General features: G+C 63.4%; 1 protein-coding gene across 1 annotated transcript; it reads left to right on the top strand.

Moving 5' to 3' along the window:
- The first annotated feature begins 491 nt into the window (after positions 1–491).
- On the top strand, positions 492–15,285 carry POLD1 (DNA polymerase delta 1, catalytic subunit). Its single transcript, XM_036747436.1, has 27 exons — positions 492–625; positions 1,397–1,611; positions 4,537–4,650; positions 4,729–4,893; positions 4,978–5,103; positions 5,190–5,358; positions 5,758–5,839; positions 5,921–6,050; positions 6,318–6,484; positions 6,623–6,727; positions 6,810–6,950; positions 7,049–7,159; positions 7,313–7,504; positions 8,511–8,599; positions 8,714–8,830; positions 8,930–9,043; positions 9,135–9,282; positions 10,400–10,495; positions 10,576–10,713; positions 10,801–10,976; positions 12,053–12,205; positions 12,489–12,591; positions 13,043–13,175; positions 13,468–13,581; positions 13,889–13,941; positions 14,034–14,131; positions 15,128–15,285. Exons 2-27 carry the CDS (start codon positions 1,398–1,400, stop codon positions 15,231–15,233), a joined length of 3,354 nt encoding a protein of 1,117 aa, XP_036603331.1. The 5' UTR covers positions 492–625; position 1,397; the 3' UTR covers positions 15,234–15,285.
- Positions 15,286–17,134: the final 1,849 nt, after the last annotated feature.

Here is a 17,134-nt window from a genome sequence, read left to right as displayed (position 1 = left end):
CACCTTAAGGTGGTCCTCTCGATCCTCAGGACAACCTTGGTGGTGGGGGGGGGGGGATTAACCACGTTTTACACATGAGGAAACTGAGGAGGACAGGTGCGGTGACCTGCCCAGGATCACGTGGCTGGTCAGTGGCTGAGGTCAAGCTTTGCTGACCCCAGGCCCAGCAGGAGGCGAGAACCCCGGAGTCAAACCTAGGCCTCTTCTGGCTCCATGTCCAATGCTGTGTCCTAGGCCAGGAGGCCTCTGGGTGGAAGCTACGTCACCTCTGGGAGCGGGGCGGGGACAGGGGCGGCCCCACCTCTCTGGGCCTCAGTTGCTTTCCCTGAGAAACGGGGAGGGGGGACGGGGGTGGGGTGGTGTGGGGTGTTAATGGAGCGATGACGTCACAGCGCCAGCCCGTGGAGCGTGGCTTTGGCTTCCGCCACACTCAATATGGCGACGCCAGCGCCCCGCCCAGCCCGGCAGCTGCGCCTGTGCTGAGGGCGGCCAATCAGGGCTCGGCCACGCTCAACATGGCCGCGCCCGGCGACCTGCGCGCGCAGGGGTCAAAGGGCTACGGCCCGGGTGGCGGGAAACGCGAGCCCTAGGAAGAGAAAAACAGAGAGAGACTGAGGAAGAGCGCGTGAGTGTGGGCCGTGGGGGGAAGGGGCCGGGGGCGGGGGGGAGGGCGGGACACAAACCTCGGACCGGGGACGGACCCTGGGGAGCACGACGGGGGATGTTGGGGGGAGGTGGAACCTTGGGGGCCGACCCGCAACGCTGGGGGGCCGGGTGTGCCGCGCGGGGGGGGGGGGCGGGTGTGCCACAGCGGCGGGGGCCGCGCAGAGTCGGGGGGGGGGCGGGTGTGCCACGGGGGCGGGGGCCGCGCAGAGTCGGGGGGGGGCGGGTGTGCCACGGGGGGGGGGGGGCCCGCGCAGAGTCGGGGGGGGGCCGGGTGTGCCACAGCGGCGGGGGCCGCGCAGAGTCGGGGGGGGCGGGTGTGCCACGGCGGGGGGGCCCGCGCAGACTCGGGGGGGGCGGGTGTGCCACGGGGGCGGGGGCCGCGCAGAGTCGGGGGGCCGGGTGTGCCGCGGGGGGGGGGGGCGGGTGTGCCACAGGGGCGGGGCCCGCGCAGAGTCGGGGGGGGGGGGGCGGGTGTGCCACGGGGGCGGGGGCCGCGCAGAGTCGGGTGGGGCGGGTGTGCCACGGGGGGGGGGGGGCCCGCGCAGACTCGGGGGGGGGCGGGTGTGCCACGGGGGCGGGGGCCGCGCAGAGTCGGGGGGGGGGGAGCCGGGTGTGCCACAGCGGCGGGGCCCGCGCAGACTGGGGGGGGGGCGGGTGTGCCACGGGGGCGGGGGCCGCGCAGACTGGGGGGGGGGGGCCGCTCGGCACCAGGCTCCCGCTCTCCCCGCAGCATGGAGCACAAGCGCCGCCCGGCCCCGAGCACGGGGCCGCCTGGAGCCAAGCGTCCCCGTGGGGGCGGCGGGGCCTGGGCCGAGGACGACGACGGGCTCGGGCCCCAGTCCCAGTTCGAGGAGGAGTTGGCCCTGATGGAGGAGATGGAGGCCGAGCGGAGGCTGCAGGAGCAGGAGGAGGAGGAGCTGCAGCTGCCCTCCGAGGGGCCGGAGGGTGAGCCGCGCCCACCGGGCCCTGCCCCGTCTTTGGTGTCCGGAGGCTGGCGCACAGTAGGGACTCAGGTGTCCAGAGCCTTGCGCACAGTAGGGACTCAGTCAGTGCCTGCTTGACTCGCACCCCGACCACCACCGGGAGTCCCGGCCCAGCCTCTGGCAACATCACGGGTCTCAGAGGAGGGGCCTCTGGGCCCGACCCCCCAGAGGGAGGGGACTCCACCAAGGTCACTGCTTCCTGGAGGGGTACAGGGCCCCTCCAACTGAAGGGGGAGCAGTGGGGTGGGAGTCCAGGCAGGGGCCCCCGAAGGCCTCCGGGTGGCCTTTGGGCAGTCGGTCCGCTGCAGGGGTGAGCCTGCGGGCAGGAAGGGCGCTGCTGCTCCTGTAGAAGGCCAGGCACAGACCGTGGCTCCGTGGTCCGTGATGGATGCGCCAGGACCGGCGGTGGCCCACCTCCTCCTCTAGAGGGGTCGCTGGAGTCGGGTCCTCGGCCTCCGGGAGAGGGCCGGAGAGTGGAGAAGGGGCTGGCAGAGCAGGTGGGGGTGGGGGGAGACTCCAGCCAAGGGGGCCAGTGCGCAAACCTGCTTCTGGAGGCTCAGCTGTGGAAGGAGAAGGAACTAGGGCCGGGAAGGGGGATGGGCCGGGCCCTAGAGCCCTGGGCTTGGAGGCAGGAAGGCCGGACTCAGATCCCGCTGCAGATGGTGACAGCGGTGAGGATGAGGCCGGCACGTCCCTAACAATTTACCAACGTCGTCTCATCTGACCCTTGGGTAGCCGCCTTTTACAGCGGAGGAAACTGAGGCAGGCAGGTCGTGTGACAGGCAACTTTCCAGGGTCACCACTGGGAAGTATCTGAGGTGATTTGAAATCAAGTCCTGTCTTTCAGGCCCTGGGCTCTGAGCACCGTGGCACGCCCTGTGGGTGATCAGGAACATCTGGGGCAGAAGAGGCTCCGGGGGTTTCAGTGGACCAGGCTCACCGTGAATCAGTAGCCACAAGGACGAATGGAATCTTAGACAGAGCACACGCGGGAGGCTGAGAGCCATGCGATGGCACGTCCTCCGGGCAGAGCAGTCATGGGCCAGAATCAGGGCGGCATGAGGAGGGAGACCAGGCCGTGCTGGTGCGTTGGTCGGTCAGTGCTTACTAAGCACCTACTGAGTGCCAGGCCTGTACCAAGCTCTGGGGATACAGTGAGACACAAGAGGCAGGTTTTGCCACAGGGAGCAAATAAACACACAAATAAATGCGTTCAAAAGCGCAGATGGTTACACGCACACACACGTGTTTGTTCTCTACAAAAGATGTATCAGAGATGAGTAACAAGGCTTTGGAATCAAGGGCGGAGGTTAGTTCAGACTTGAAGGCAGCCAGGGAGGCCAGCATTTGGGCGGAGGAGGGAGAGCGAGCCAGGCCCAGTGAGCCAGAGAATGGCTGAGCCCGAGGGGTGGACAGCCAGGGGGCTAGGGTGAGGGATGGCCAGGGGGCCGGGGTGCTGGTGGGGAGGGGTGGACAGCCAGGGTTTTGTGCTCGATCTTGGAGGTGATTGGGAGCCGCCGGACCCTGTTGGCCAGGAGGCGAGTGGCAGGGCCTGGGCTTTCACAAAGCGCTGTAGTGGCTGGGTGGGGGCTGCAGTGGAGAGGGAGAGACCAGAGCAGGCAGACCTTGGGCAGCTCCCGCTCTGGCCTGGCCCGAGGCGGTGAGGGTCTCCCCAGGCTGGGGCTGGGTCAGCCTTGTTGGAGAGATGCCACATGGGGAAAGTCCCATGCCTTGGTGCCATATTGGACCTGGGCACAAAAGAATGAGGGGCCGGGATGATGCTCAGGCCTGGGGTGCTGGGATCTCCCCGCAAATCACCCGTAGGCTCTGGTCAAGGATCCTGCTCTGTGCCAGCGGCCTTGGTGTCCTCACTTCAGTGCCCCCACCCCACCTGCTCTCTGTCCCCACATCTTGTCTCTACTCCCAGTTGCTCATGTCTGTCTTCCTTCGGCTCACACGATCTCCAGCCCGATGCACAGCCCGTGTCACCTCGCTGGGCAGAGGCGGTCACCTGGGGAGGGCCCAGGGCTTTCCTGCCTTCCTAGTGGCCCCCATCCTGCCCTCCCAACCTGGCTGCAGCCCACCCTCCCTGCCTCCACCCCCTCGTCCACCCAAATCCCTTTGTAGACCTTGTGTATTGGAGGCAGTGCAGGCCAGTGGCCAGGGATAGACGGGTACCAGAGCCTGGCATCTCTTGAGGGCTAGAGGGTGGCGATCTGGTTTGCTGGAGGGGTTTCCCACTGGGAGTCCCGACATCTTTGCTAGATGGTGCCACGGGTGGATGGAGCACCTGGCCTGGAGTCAGGAAGACCTGAGTTCAAATCCAGCCTCAGACGCTGGTTGGGCAACCCTGGGCAAGTCACTTCATCCTGTTTGCCTCAGATTCCTCATCTGTGACATGAGCGAGGCAAGGAAGTGGCAAACCACTCTAGCATCTCTGCCAAGGAAACCCCCAGACGGGGTCATGGAGAGTCAGACGCGAGTGAGTGACAATGGCCGGTATCCACACCTGTTGTTTTCCCTCCGTGGACTGGAAGCTCCTGCAGGGCAGAGAAGCTTTCTTTTTTGCCTTTGTGCCGTACCCTGAGCATGGAGCTGGAGGCTCTGCACACGTCAGGGGCTTAATCAATGTTTATTGCCTTGAGTGGAATTTGGTAAGGGAGGTGAACCTCCTGCCTGGAGAGGTAGCGAGTTCCCTGTCACGGGAGGTGTTTGAGCAGAGGGTGGTACAGCCTCAGAGCCGCCTCTCTGACCCTTCCAGGCTGTGTCCTCTGTGGCTTTTGCCTTGCCTCTTTCTCTTTCTCTCTCTTGAGATAACCATTTGTGTGGTCACACCTGCTGCCAGGTGTGGTTGGGAGCCACAGCGGGTGTTATCTCCGTCTTCCAGGGCAGCTCCCTCCGTCTTCCCGGGATGCTCGCTGGCTCCGGCCTGCCCCGCCGGCCCTGGACCCGAAGACGCAGGCCCTCGTGTTTCAGCAGCTTGAGATCGACCATTATGTGGGTGAGTTGGGGGGTGAGTGGCCAGCGTGGGGCTTCTGGGTCCCCACCCTCTCTTCCTGAGCCCACCGTGCCTCCGCAGGCTCCCCATTGTCGCCGCCGCTCCCAGGGGCCCCCTCTCCAGCCCCGGGCTCGGCCCCCGAGTCGGTCCCCATCCTCCGGGCCTTTGGGGTCACGGACACCGGAGTCTCCGTCTGCTGCCACATCCACGGCTTTGCCCCCTATTTCTACGTTCCCGCGCCCACCGGTGAGTGACCTTCGGCCCCCTGGTCCCCGCTGACCCGTGAGTGTGGAACCTGAGCTGACCCGTGTGACCCGTGACCCTCCCCAGGTTTTGGCCCCGAGCACCTGGGCGACCTGCAGCGAGAGTTGAACTCTGCTGTGAGCCGAGAGCAGCGCGGGGGCAAGGAGCTGAAGGGGCCCGCTGTGCTGGGGGTAGAGCTCTGCACCCGCGAGAGTGAGTCTTTGCCCTCCAGATGGGGGGGCGGGCTGCCCGGGGCGATGCTGGGGAGCGCCCTCACCGTCCTCATGCCCCCCCCACAGGCATGTACGGCTACATGGGTCGGGGCCCCTCGCCCTTTGTGCGGGTCACCCTGGCCCTGCCTCGCCTCGTGGCCCCCGCCCGGCGCCTGCTGGAGAACGGCATCCGCCTGCCCGGCCTCGGCTCCCCCAGCTTCCCGCCCTACGAAGCCAATGTGGACTTCGAGATCCGGTGAGCGGCCGCAGTCCCGGCCCGGCCTCAGCTTTGTCGCTTCTGGTGTGGCCGTTCCCTCCGCCCCTCTCTCCCTCCCCTTCCTCATCTCCCCTCTCTTCCTGTCCCTCACGCCCTCAGAAGGGTCCGGTGGCACTCCCAGGTGAGCTTGCGGTCATCGTCCACAGGGGGCCGGCGGCCAGCCGTGCTCTGGCCTCGGGCCCTGTCGAGGCCCACAGTCACCTAGTATGTAGCAGAGGCCTGGGACCCAGGCAGAGAAAAGGAAGAGCGCCGGGCAGCCCAGGCCAGCCTTCCTTATGCATTGGGAATTCACCCTTGCTGGGGGGAGGGGAGAAAAGGCACCCCCCCTCGTATGACCGGTTGGATCTGACCTCCGGCCCTCCACTCCGTGCCCCCCAGGTTCATGGTGGACACGGACATAGTCGGATGCAATTGGATCGAGCTCCCGGTGGAAAAGTACCGGCTGAGGACAGAGGGGAAGGTGAGGGTGTCGGGCTGGGGCGCGAAGGCCAGGCCGGTCTCGGGGAGCCGGGCTCCACCAGAGCGCCTCGCTTCTCCCCAGGCCACCCTGTGTCAGCTGGAGGCGGACGTGCTGTGGTCAGACGTGGTCAGTCACCCCCCGGAGGGGCCGTGGCAGCAGATCGCGCCCCTTAGGGTGCTGAGCTTCGACATCGAGTGTGCCGGCAGAAAAGGTCTGGGCCCTGTGCCGTCCCAGGGTGGGGAGCGGGCCCCGGGAATCTGCCGTGGCAGGGCAGGACCTCCATTTGAACCCTGCTTTCCTCCTCCGTGAAGTGGCCGCGGGGCTGCCGGTGTTGCCCTGGGGCTCCGGAGTCCGCCGCCCTCTGGTCTCCGCAGCCTCGCAGGCCAGTGCTGTTAACCATTGCACAGACGAGGAAGACAGGCTGTGGAGCCCCGGGGCGGGATCGGACCCTCACGGTGCCGCCCCTGACGCCCCATAGGCATCTTCCCGGAGCCGGAGCGGGACCCCGTGATCCAGATCTGTTCTGTGGGCCTGCGCTGGGGGGAGCCTGAGCCCTTCCTGCGCCTCGCCCTGACCCTGCGCCCCTGTGCCCCCATTCTGGGCGCTCAGGTCCTCAGCTTCGAGCGCGAAGAAGATCTGCTTCAGGTGAGCCACGGGACGGCTGGCCTCGCGCTGGCCCCGGGTTGGCTCGCTGTGCTGGCCCCGGGCGGGGTGTTCATCGGGCAGGGACCGCGGGTTAGGGTTCCTCGCCCCCGGGTGACCCCTGTGCCTGGATTCTGGCAGGCCTGGGCCTCCTTCGTGCGCACCATGGACCCCGATGTCATCACCGGCTACAACATCCAGAACTTCGACCTGCCTTATCTCATCTCTAGGGCGCAGACGCTCAAGGTGATGGGGCGGACCCTGCGGGGAGGCTCTGCTGCCCTGGGGGACCCCTCTGGCCCCCGCCCTGACCCGCTCCTCCCCCCAGGTCCCATCCTTCCCGTTCTTGGGCCGGATCTCCGGCCTCCGCTCCCAGATCCGTGACTCGTCCTTCCAGTCCAAGCAGACTGGCCGGAGGGACAGCAAGGTGGTCAGCATGGCGGGCCGGGTGCCGATGGACATGCTGCAGGTAGGGAGGGGCTGGAGGGGACTCCCCGTGCCCTTGGACCCAAAGAACCCCGCCCCCTGGGCAGCAAGCAGAAACCCCTCCCCCTCGGCTCCCTGCAGGTCTTACTTCGAGAGCACAAGCTGCGCTCCTACACCCTCAATGCTGTCAGCTTCCACTTCTTGGGGGAGCAGAAAGAGGACGTGCAACACAGCATCATCACGGACCTGCAGGCGAGTCTGGCCTCCCCTCCCCCACACTGCCCTGATCCGGCCTCCCATCCACTTCCCCCTTGGAACCTTTCTGCCCCTCCCTCTGGCCTTCCCTTCCCCTCTTTCTTCGTCCCTCCCGCTGGCCCCCCGGTGACCTCTCCTTCCTGGTCCCAGAATGGGAATGACCAGTCCCGCCGGCGCCTGGCTGTGTACTGCCTGAAGGACGCCTTTCTGCCCCTTCGGCTTCTCGAGCACCTCATGGTCCTGGTCAACGCTGTGGAGATGGCCAGAGTCACAGGCGTCCCTCTCGGCTACCTGCTCACCCGGGGCCAGCAGGTCAAGGTCGTATCTCAGCTCCTCCGGCAGGTCAGCCTGGGCTGTGGGGTGTGGAGGGAGGTCTGGGCCCGTTAGAAACACTTGGCTTTTCCATCTGAGTCCATGCTCTGCCTGGGACCGCCCGCACCAGGGGGCTGCTTCCTTTCTCCATGCCTTACACCCCCAGCTTTGTTCTCTACCCTCCAGTCCCCAGGTTCTAGCCTCCGTGCTCCATCCCTTATTCCAGGGTTACAGCCTTTGGATTTCATTCCTGATTCCAGGATTCCAGCCTCCATGTTCTGTCCCCATCCCTGGGTTCTAGCCTCACATTTCTTCCCCATCCCCAGGTTCTAGTCTCCATCCATATTTCTTCCTCCATCCCTGGGTTCTAGCCTCCATCCATGTTTCTTCCCCCTCCCCCGGGTTCTAGCCTCCATCCATGTTTCTTCCCCCTCCCCTGGGTTCTAGCCTCCATCCATGTTTTGTCCCCCTCCCCCGGGTTCTAGCCTCCACCCGTATTCATCTTTCATGCCCAGATTCCAGGATCCATCCTTGTTTCCTTCCCTGTTCCAAGGTTCCAGCTTCCATCTGGGTCTTGGTCTCTGTGTTTCTCCCCTCATTCCAGGATGTGGAGGATTCTAGCCTGTCCCCCATCCCATTATGGAACCCAAGGATTCCATTTCCCTTCTCCAGCCCATCCCCATCCCCGACCCCCCCCTTCTCTGCTCTTGTCCGTGTTACGACGATAGCTTCCTGTCTTTGTGTCTGTGCCTGCCAGCAGAAGGTGGCTCATGAGCTGAGGATGGCCGTGGCAGGGTGTGGGCATTCTGGGTTCTCATTCGGTTTCAGGCCCCATGCCAACTTTGGCAGGTCCCTCCTCTGGCTTGCTGTGGGGTGGCATGGATGGGCTTCCTGTCATCCCAGGGCTCTCTTCCTCTGTGAGTTTTTCCTCAGCTTCTCTTTCTCTTCCCCATATCCTCGTTCCTCCCAGTCCCCACCTCCTTCCGTTCCCTAACTCTTCACCTCCCACCCCACGCTCCCCATCCCTCCTCCTTAGGCGGTACGTGAGGGGCTGGTGATGCCAGTGGTGAAGACTGAGGGGGGTGAGGATTTCACAGGAGCCACGGTGATTGAACCCCTGAAAGGGTGAGCGGAGGTGGCAGGGGAGGTCGGGCTGGGGCCGCCTCCCTGGGATGACGACAGGGCTGGGGCTGCTCTGGGCTTTACTGACCTCCCACCACCTGTGCATCCCCCATGCAGATATTATGATGTCCCCATCGCCACCCTGGACTTCTCCTCCCTGTACCCATCCATCATGATGGCCCACAACCTGTGCTACACAACGCTGCTAAGGCCGGGGGCCGCCCAGAAGCTGGGGTAGGGCAGCTGCCCGTGGTTTTCACTAGCTCAGGGTCAAATGGGTCCAGGGGGTCTTGAACCAGGGCCTCCTGACATCTGACACCCTCCCCCCTACAGCCTGACCTCCGACGAGTTCATAAAGACCCCGACGGGGAATGAGTTTGTGAAGGCCTCTGTGAGGAAAGGGCTTCTGCCCCAAATCTTGGAGAACCTGCTCACTGCCCGGAAGAGGTGGGGACCAGGACCTCTGCCCTCCCTGCTCCCTCCTCCCCACCCCCCATGACCCAGCCGATGAGCCGCTCTGACTGTCAATCCCTCCCAGGGCCAAGGCAGAGCTGGCCAGAGAGACGGATCCCCTGCGGCGGCAAGTCCTGGATGGCCGTCAGTTAGCACTGAAGATCAGCGCCAACTCTGTCTATGGCTTCACTGGGGCGCAGGTTGGGAAGCTGCCCTGTGTGGAGATCTCTCAGGTGAGCTGGGCCAAGAGGAAGCTGAATCGTGTGCCTTCACCTCCCAAGGGAGTCTGGGACCGGTGGGGATGAGGTCTGCTCTGAGGGACAGCCCTGACTAGGAGTCACAGGCTGCTGGCCTGTCCACTTTGGTACGAGCGTTTCTTTTTTTGGGAAGATCCCTTGCCCGTCGAGGCATGGCTGAGCTGTGGGACCACAGCACAGTGTGGCTGAAAGATTATCTTGTCCAGCTGCTTCAGTTTACAGCTGAGGCCCAAAGAAGTTAAGACCCAAGGTCACCCAGGGAGTGAGTGCCCGGGCCAGGGTTCAAACCCAGCCCTCTAACTCCAGCTCGAGAATTCTTGATGGGGCCACACTCTGTTCCTGCCTCCCGGCCCAGCCCCAGTGGGGCTTGCTCTCCCCTGGCCTGGTGCTGGTTGAATAGTTCAGTTCTCTGGGCCCACGGAGAGAAACGAGGGACCGCATGATCGCTCTCTGTCCCCCCAGCCCACCATGACAGCATGTTAGTCTAGGCCCAGCCCCACCGGGATGTGAACAGGCATCTTCGGATCCCCGTTATCCCTCCAGAGAGGGCTGGGGGTGTGCACGTTAAGTGCTCTCCAAGGTGGGAGCTGCATGTCCTGGGTGTCATCTGTCCAGTGGGCATCAGAGCAGGTGACGGCTGACGGTCCTTGCAGCTCTGACTTTCTCGTGTTCTGGGGGTTAGTGAATGTCTGCTGTGTGGGCCAGGAGGTTGCTAATTGTAGATAGCTGAGGAGAGGGGACGGGTGGAGAGCAAAGACAGAGAAGAGACAGACGGAAGGGAAGGGAGAAGGGAAGAGCCCGGCAGAGCTAGGGCCCAGCAGAAGGGAAGCGGGCGATGGCGGCACCCACACAGTCCTGTAGCAGGGACGGGTGCCTTGTCCGCACGGAAACTTGAGACCGCTCTGGTTGCCCTCCTTTCATGCTTTATTTAAGTTTTCAGGGGCAGCGGGGTTTGGGGAGAGCTCAGCAAGCCCCTGCCTTTTCCACCATTTTGGCTCCACCCTCCACCTTCCTTTACATGGGGATAGAAACCTTGGAGCGTCTCGTGGCCAATAGAAGGCCACCATGTCTTCCTGTCCTCTCCCGCTTCCAGAGCGTCACTGGCTTTGGGCGACAGATGATCGAGAAGACCAAGCAGCTGGTGGAGTCCAAGTACACCGTGGATAACGGGTACAGTGCTGATGCCAAGGTGAGTGGCGGGCCGGGGGCTGGCCGGGGGGCCCTCCCTGAGCCGGGCTCCGCCTCCACGCTGGCTGGGCTTCCTCGCAGGTGGTGTACGGAGACACAGACTCCGTGATGTGCCGTTTCGGGGTCCCCTCGGTGGCGGAGGCGATGGCGCTGGGCCGAGAGGCTGCAGACTGGGTGTCCAGTCACTTCATCTCGCCCATACGACTGGAGTTCGAGAAGGTGACCCGTGGAGGGAGAGGGGATCGAGTGGGGAACCTGCCTGGTCTCCAGGGGTCTCATCCCTCAGCTCTCCTTCCCCACCAATAGGTCTACTTCCCATACCTGCTTATCAGCAAGAAGCGATATGCCGGCCTCCTTTTTTCCTCGCGGTCAGACTCACACGACAAGATGGATTGTAAGGGCCTGGAAGCCGTCCGCCGGGACAACTGCCCTCTGGTGGCCAACCTGGTCACGTCTTCACTGCGGCGCCTTCTCATTGACCGGTCAGTGGTCAGTGCATACCGAGGGTTTGGGCTCCCAGCACCCGGGCGTCTTCGCCCTGGACACTGTCCAGCTCAGGCAGGGGAAGGAGCCTGGCCGTGGAGTCGGCTCGGCTCTCACCCCAGATGGTTTGCTAAGCACAGACTGAGCTCTGCTGGCTCGGAAAATAGGAACAAAGGGACCGTGAGCCTTGCCAAGGTGAGGGGTGAGGGCAGTAAAGGAGAGCTCTACCCCTCGACCCCCCCCCCGGAGGCAGGCAACCCCTGAGCTGAGCCCCACAGGAGGGGCCTGTGGGAAGGCCCAGGGAGGGGAGAGGGAGGGGGCAGACTGGGAAGGGAGGCTGGCCCCAGAGCAGAGGGCCTTCGAATGCTGAACTCAGGAGCTGCTGGGTTATACAGCCACAAGTCCTTCTGGGCCTCAGGGAGGGTATTTTGGCCATGGTGGGGGTGCCGTGGCAGCGGTCCCAGGAAGGGGGATGGGTCCTGAGCTGGGGGTGGGGCAGAGGTGGGGGAATGAGAGGAGTCCTAGAGGTAGAAAGAATAGGATTTAGTGGCTGGTACAGATGCGGGGTGAGGGGCAGGAGTTCTCTTCAGCCGAAGCCTGGAGGAGGGGCATGGAGGGCTGACCGGGCAGGGTTTGAGAAGCTGATGGACGGTCCAGGTGGAGACAGCGCAGGCCAGCCATCACCTTCATGGGCCTCAGATACCTTGTCTGTAAAATGGGCTAGTGAACGCGATCCCGTGTCCATCTTGTGACTAGGAGAAAGACTAGGCCTGGGTGTGTAGAACTGGCAGTCACCTCTGGAGGTGACGAGGTCAGCCCTCAGGACAGAGCCTTGAAGGACACCCACAGTCGGGTATGATGCGGAAAGGAGCCTGGGAGGGAGGGCGATGGGCAAGAAGCTGGGGCCCAGGAGACGGACCCGCCCAAGGTCACCCAGGTAGTGAGGGAATACTTGTCAGGGATGGGATTAGAATTCAGGCCCTCTTGGTACCAGGGCGGGTGCTGCTCACCGCGCTGCCCCAGGCCCCAGCCTGTCACCAACTGCTGAGGCCTCTCCTCTCTCCTTCTCCCCCAGGGACCCCTCTGGCGCTGTGGCCCATGCCCAGGACGTCATCTCGGACCTCCTCTGCAACCGGATCGACATCTCCCAGCTGGTCATCACCAAGGAGCTGACGAGGGCCGCCGCTGACTATGCGGGGAAACAGGCCCACGTCGAGCTGGCTGAGAGGTCAGTCTGTGGCCGGGAGCTGATCGGGGAGGTGGGAGCGGACAGCGGGGGATCTGAGACTGAGACGTGGAGGGCAGATGGGCCCAGAGAACCTGGCTCGGGGTCGGGGTGACCCAGAAATAGCGCCCTTCGCCTGCCCAGCTGGGCTCCCCTCCCACATCCTGTGGGGATCAACCGCTCCCCAGCCCTGCCTGTTCCTGTTGTCCCAGGGTGGGGGAGGGAGGCTGCAGCCCAGACTGGCGCTGCCCGGGGCCTGTGGGTGACCCTTGCTGTCTCTCCTCAGGATGAGGAAACGGGACCCCGGCAGTGCCCCCAGCCTGGGGGACCGAGTGCCCTATGTCATAATCAGCGCCGCCAAGGGCGTTGCAGCCTACATGAAGTCAGAGGTCTGTCCTCTTTCCCCGTCCCCCTACCCGGCTTCCCCGAGAGACCCACCACCACCTGTGGCCCTGGCCTGGCCACCCTCCCCATTCTCACTTCCCCTTTCCAGGCCGGGGAGGCCGGGCGCAAGAGCGGGGGCCATGGGTGCTTTCCCTGGGCCAGCTCCTCCCCCAGGTCCCCAGGTGGCTGCTCGGGGAGCCTTGTGTGTCCGCCCCAGGCCAGCCACCCATCTGGCTGTGTCTTCTGCCCCATGACCCAGTGACCTCTGACCTGCTGTCCCCCCAATTCCTGACACCTTGGCTAACTCATGGCCTCAGGTCACGGGGTGGGGGGATGGAGCTTGTAAAGGTTTACAGAGTCAGGATTTGAACCCAGGTCTCCCGAATCCAGAGCCAAGGCCCTTTCCACTGCAGTCCTGGGCCTCCTAGCCCAGTCCCCCTCTCCTCTTGCCCCCAGGACCCTCTATTCGTGCTGGAGCACAGCCTGCCCATCGACACACAGTACTACCTGGAGCAGCAGCTGGCGAAGCCCCTGCTGAGGATCTTTGAACCCATCCTGGGCGAGGGCCGGGCTGAGGCTGTGCTGCTGCGTAAGGGCCGGGCAGGGCTGGATGGTGGGAGGGTGAAGGGCTGGGGGGCGAGGACCTGGCTGGGCTGAGGGTCTGGGGGGGGAGCCTGGGGCAGGCTGAGGCCATGCTGCTGCGTAAGGGCCTGGCTGCCTGGTGGGCAGAACTGGGGATGAGGGCTGGGCCGAGGCTATGCTGCCAAATGGCAAGGGAAGGAGGGGTTGAAGCAGGGAAGGCCTGGCCCCGGGCCTGCTGCGGCCTCAGGCCTGAGATCTAGGGGTGTCCCACTCTGTGTCCTCTGCCTGCCCCCCACCAGGCGGTGAGCACACTCGATGTAAGACAGTGCTGACGGCCAAGGTCGGGGGGCTCCTCGCCTTCGCCACACGCAGGAGCAGCTGTATTGGTTGCCGGGCTGTCCTCAGCCATCATGGTGAGGACTCCGGGCCCCATGGCTTCTGGGCTTCCCGCTCCCCAGCGGGGAGCAGACTCACCTTCTTGTGTGTCCAGGCTGGGCGGGGTACAGGGGCTGAGGACAGGGAGTGGGGGGAGAGCCGGCCCCCGCCCGGGATTTCCCCAGGGGAGTTTTTCCCACACACACACACTCCCTTGTTCTCTACCCTCTGGGGACTTTCAGAGGCTGGCCTGGATTGGGTGGTGTCCACCTCTGGGTCAGTCTCTGACACCCCCACCTCCTTTTCTCTCCCCCCGGTGACCCTGATTGGGCCCTGCCTCTCTAGGAGCTGTGTGCAAATTCTGCCTTCCCCGGGAGTCTGAGCTGTACCAGAAAGAGGTGAGGGGGCAGCTGGGACCACCGAGTGGGGGTGGGGGGTGGGCCTGGGTCCCCAGATCTCTGCGGGCCCAGCAGCTTTCCTCTGTCCTCAGGTGGCGCACCTAGGTGCCCTCGAAGAGCGCTTCTCCCGCCTTTGGACACAGTGCCAGCGCTGCCAGGGCAGTCTGCATGAGGATGTGCTCTGTACCAGGTATGGGGGCCACCACACCCCAGAGCCTCTGTCTCCCTGCTCCAGACACCCTGGGGAGCCAGCCTAGAGCGAGGAACATGGGTGCGGAACTTGGCTCTTCCACCGTGTCCAGGCGAGGCCTTGAGCAAGTCCTGGCCTCCCCCTATGCCTCAGTTTCCTGAATTACACGGTCCTGTGGAATTTCTTATGACAGGCCTCCCTGCCCCCACAAAGGTCTCGGTCTCCATCCTCCTCCCCCCCATCTCCTATCCCCCTCCCTCATCCTGGCTAGGTGGGGCTGGGCTTTCCCTAGGGAAAGGCCGGGTGAGCCAGGTTCCCACGCCAGAGCCAGGACAGGGACAGGTGATATACACCAGGCCACCTCCTCCCTCCCCACCCTGGCCTTATCGCCACTGCCAGGCCCCGCCAAGCAAACAAGTTGGCTCCCAGGTGGTGACGGCGGCCAGGGCAGGGCCGGGGCTAGTGAGAGGCCAAAGTCCTGGGAACAGGTGAGGAGGAAACCTGGGGACCGTTACCCGCCCCAGACTGCAGCGTCCAGCTTCTGGGCCCATGGCCGGCCACTCCAGAGCGAGATATAGTCCACGGCTTGGTGGCCTGGGTGGTAGAGGGCCGGTGCTGCAAGGCTTGACGTGAGCCCCCAGAGGGCACGGGAGAATGAGGGTCTCAATGGCTTGGCCCCTCCCAACAGCCCCCAGAAAGGGCTAGAGAGCTAGGCTGGGCGGGGGGTTGCGGTTGGATTCTGGACCCTCAGTGCGGTGGATGAGGCTCCTCATGGCCCCATGAGGAGAGAGTGTCAGCTGCCAAGAACACCTCAGTCCCTGTGGGGATAGTGGCTGGGGGATGACACCTGGGTCCCCAAGAGAACCCGGGGGGGGGGCAGCGGGGGGGGGAGGCCAGATGCAGAGTCCCTGAGGAGGTCGGGGCAGAGAGGCTAAGGACGAGGGAAGCAGGGCCTTGGGGCTGACAGTGCCTCCCTCATTCCCTCCCTCTCTGCAGCCGAGACTGTCCCATCTTCTACATGCGCAAGAAAGTGCAAAAGGACCTGGATGACCAGGAACAGCTCCTGGCTCGATTTGGGCCCCCGGGCCCCACTACCTGGTGACTGTGGATGTGGGTTTGGACGTTGGCATCAATAAAGTTTGGGGCTTCGGGTTCTCCTAGTCTGGTTCTTTGGGAGGGTACAGGGAAGAATCCTGCTGGCAAGGAATGGGACCCCCTTGGGCCCCCCAAGACTCAAAACTACCCAGGAGAGGCAGGTGTAAGTGGGAGGGCAGGGTTTTTGCACCAATGGGAGCTGTGCACACGTGAAGGTAGTGAGCTCCCTGTCAATAGGACTTCAAGCAGAGGCTGATGACCATTTGTAAGGTGTGTTCTATATAATTAGAATGGGGGGCTGGGGCCGAGTATGGATGGGAGTCAGCGCCTGCTGTCTCCTAGTGGATAGAAGCAAAGATCTTAGCTGGCAGAGGGAGGCCCAGCCCACCCTCCCCCCTCTCCTAGGGGCATAGTGGGAGTGTTGGCAGAAATCAGCTGTAGGGGCTCTCCAGGGCGGCCTCTGGAAATGCTGTGAACCCCAAACCTTGTAGAAGGGGACCTGGAATCCAGCCCCACTTGCCTCCATTGTCATTAACTCCTAGAACCTCAGCTTCTGTTAAATGGGGGTCTTTGGGTGGCCAGATTTAGGGCCCATCCCTCTCATGCTGGAGTGTCGGAATCCCTGGAGGGGCCGGGGTGAGGCCAGGCTGGCCGCCTCCTCATCCCTTCCCTTCCCACGTCCTGTCCGTGAGCAGCCTCTTGAGCTGAGGCTGGAAGCGGCTCTGGAGGTCGCTCAGTCCAGACGTCCTCCTTCCTGTTCCTCACGCAGCACATCGATTCCACTGGGCCCAGTTGTTTCTCAACCAATAAGACGATGATGTTTCTATGGTGCCTCGGGGTTTGCAAAGTCCTTGTATCCCGTTAAGTCTTCCCAACAACCCCAGGAGGTGGGGCTCGGTATTCCCGTTTTACCTGCTGGGAAACAGAGGCAGACAAATTCTGTGACTCAAGCAGTGTCTGACGCCAGATTCGAAGGCCTGGCCTTCCGGAGCGATGATTCCCTGCACTTCCTAGCTGTGGGAGGTTGGGGTGTCAGGATCCCTCCCCTGGAGAAGGGGCAAATGTTGGGCAGGGAGTCGCAGAGACCCCATTTGTCACGTTGGGGCAGTGATGTCCATCCTCCTCTCCACCGGCCAGAGTGAGGGAAGAGCCCCGATTTCCCATCTGTGAATGGGGGTGATGCTCTCCTTCCTTTCCTTGGTTTTGGGTGAAGCCCTTGGTGAGCCTGGTACAGTGGATAAAGCGCCAGGCCTGGAGTTAGGAAGATTCACCTTAGCTCAAATCTGGCCTCAAACACTAGCTGTGTGGCCTGGGGCAAGTAGCTCGACCCTGTTTGCCTCAGTTTTCTCTGTAAAATGAGCTGGAGAAATGGCAAACCACTCTGGTATCTCTGCCAAGAAAACCCTATGTCATGAAGGGTCAGACGCAACTAGACCACAAGAAGAATTGTCATAGAAACTTCAGTGCCCCCTGGGGCCTCCTCCATATCCCTGTGAAGTGAAGCTGGTCGTAGTGGCATTCATCCCATGAGGGTCAAAGAATCGGATGTGGAGCTGGGCGATCTTTCACAGGCTAGCCCAACTCCCTCATGCCACAGATGAGGGGAGGTACCCAAGGGTGTCCATCCAGCCCCCGAGCCCCCTTTCATCTCTGAACATTTTAAAACTCCATGTGTGATGTGAAAGACCCCTTGTCCTTCCCAAGGCCTCATCTGTGGGCCCACGAGATCTCCAAGCATTCCTCTGCTTCAGATATTCCATTTTCTCCCCTCCCCGACCTAATATCCCAATTTCACAAGCCACGTCATCTCTGAGGACTCCTCCCCTTGGGGTCTCCGGTGTCTGATGGGATTCTTTGAGGCTCAGATATTTCCCTTTCCTCCTGAGGAAGTCCCTGGTTGAGTTCCTG

The sequence above is a fragment of the Trichosurus vulpecula genome, chromosome 2, assembly GCF_011100635.1.
Source record: "Trichosurus vulpecula isolate mTriVul1 chromosome 2, mTriVul1.pri, whole genome shotgun sequence".
Classification (NCBI taxonomy): domain Eukaryota; kingdom Metazoa; phylum Chordata; class Mammalia; order Diprotodontia; family Phalangeridae; genus Trichosurus; species Trichosurus vulpecula.
This window is presented reverse-complemented; position numbering and strand designations above follow the sequence as displayed.

Bases quoted from the DNA above. Each gene is read 5' to 3' on its own strand.
- POLD1 (XM_036747436.1), top strand. From the start codon at position 1,398: ATGGAGCACAAGCGCCGCCCGGCCCCGAGCACGGGGCCGCCTGGAGCC. The intron at 4,894-4,977 runs GTGAGTGACCTT...GACCCTCCCCAG, and splicing joins CTACGTTCCCGCGCCCACCG to GTTTTGGCCCCGAGCACCTG. The intron at 10,714-10,800 runs GTGACCCGTGGA...CCCCACCAATAG, and splicing joins TACGACTGGAGTTCGAGAAG to GTCTACTTCCCATACCTGCT.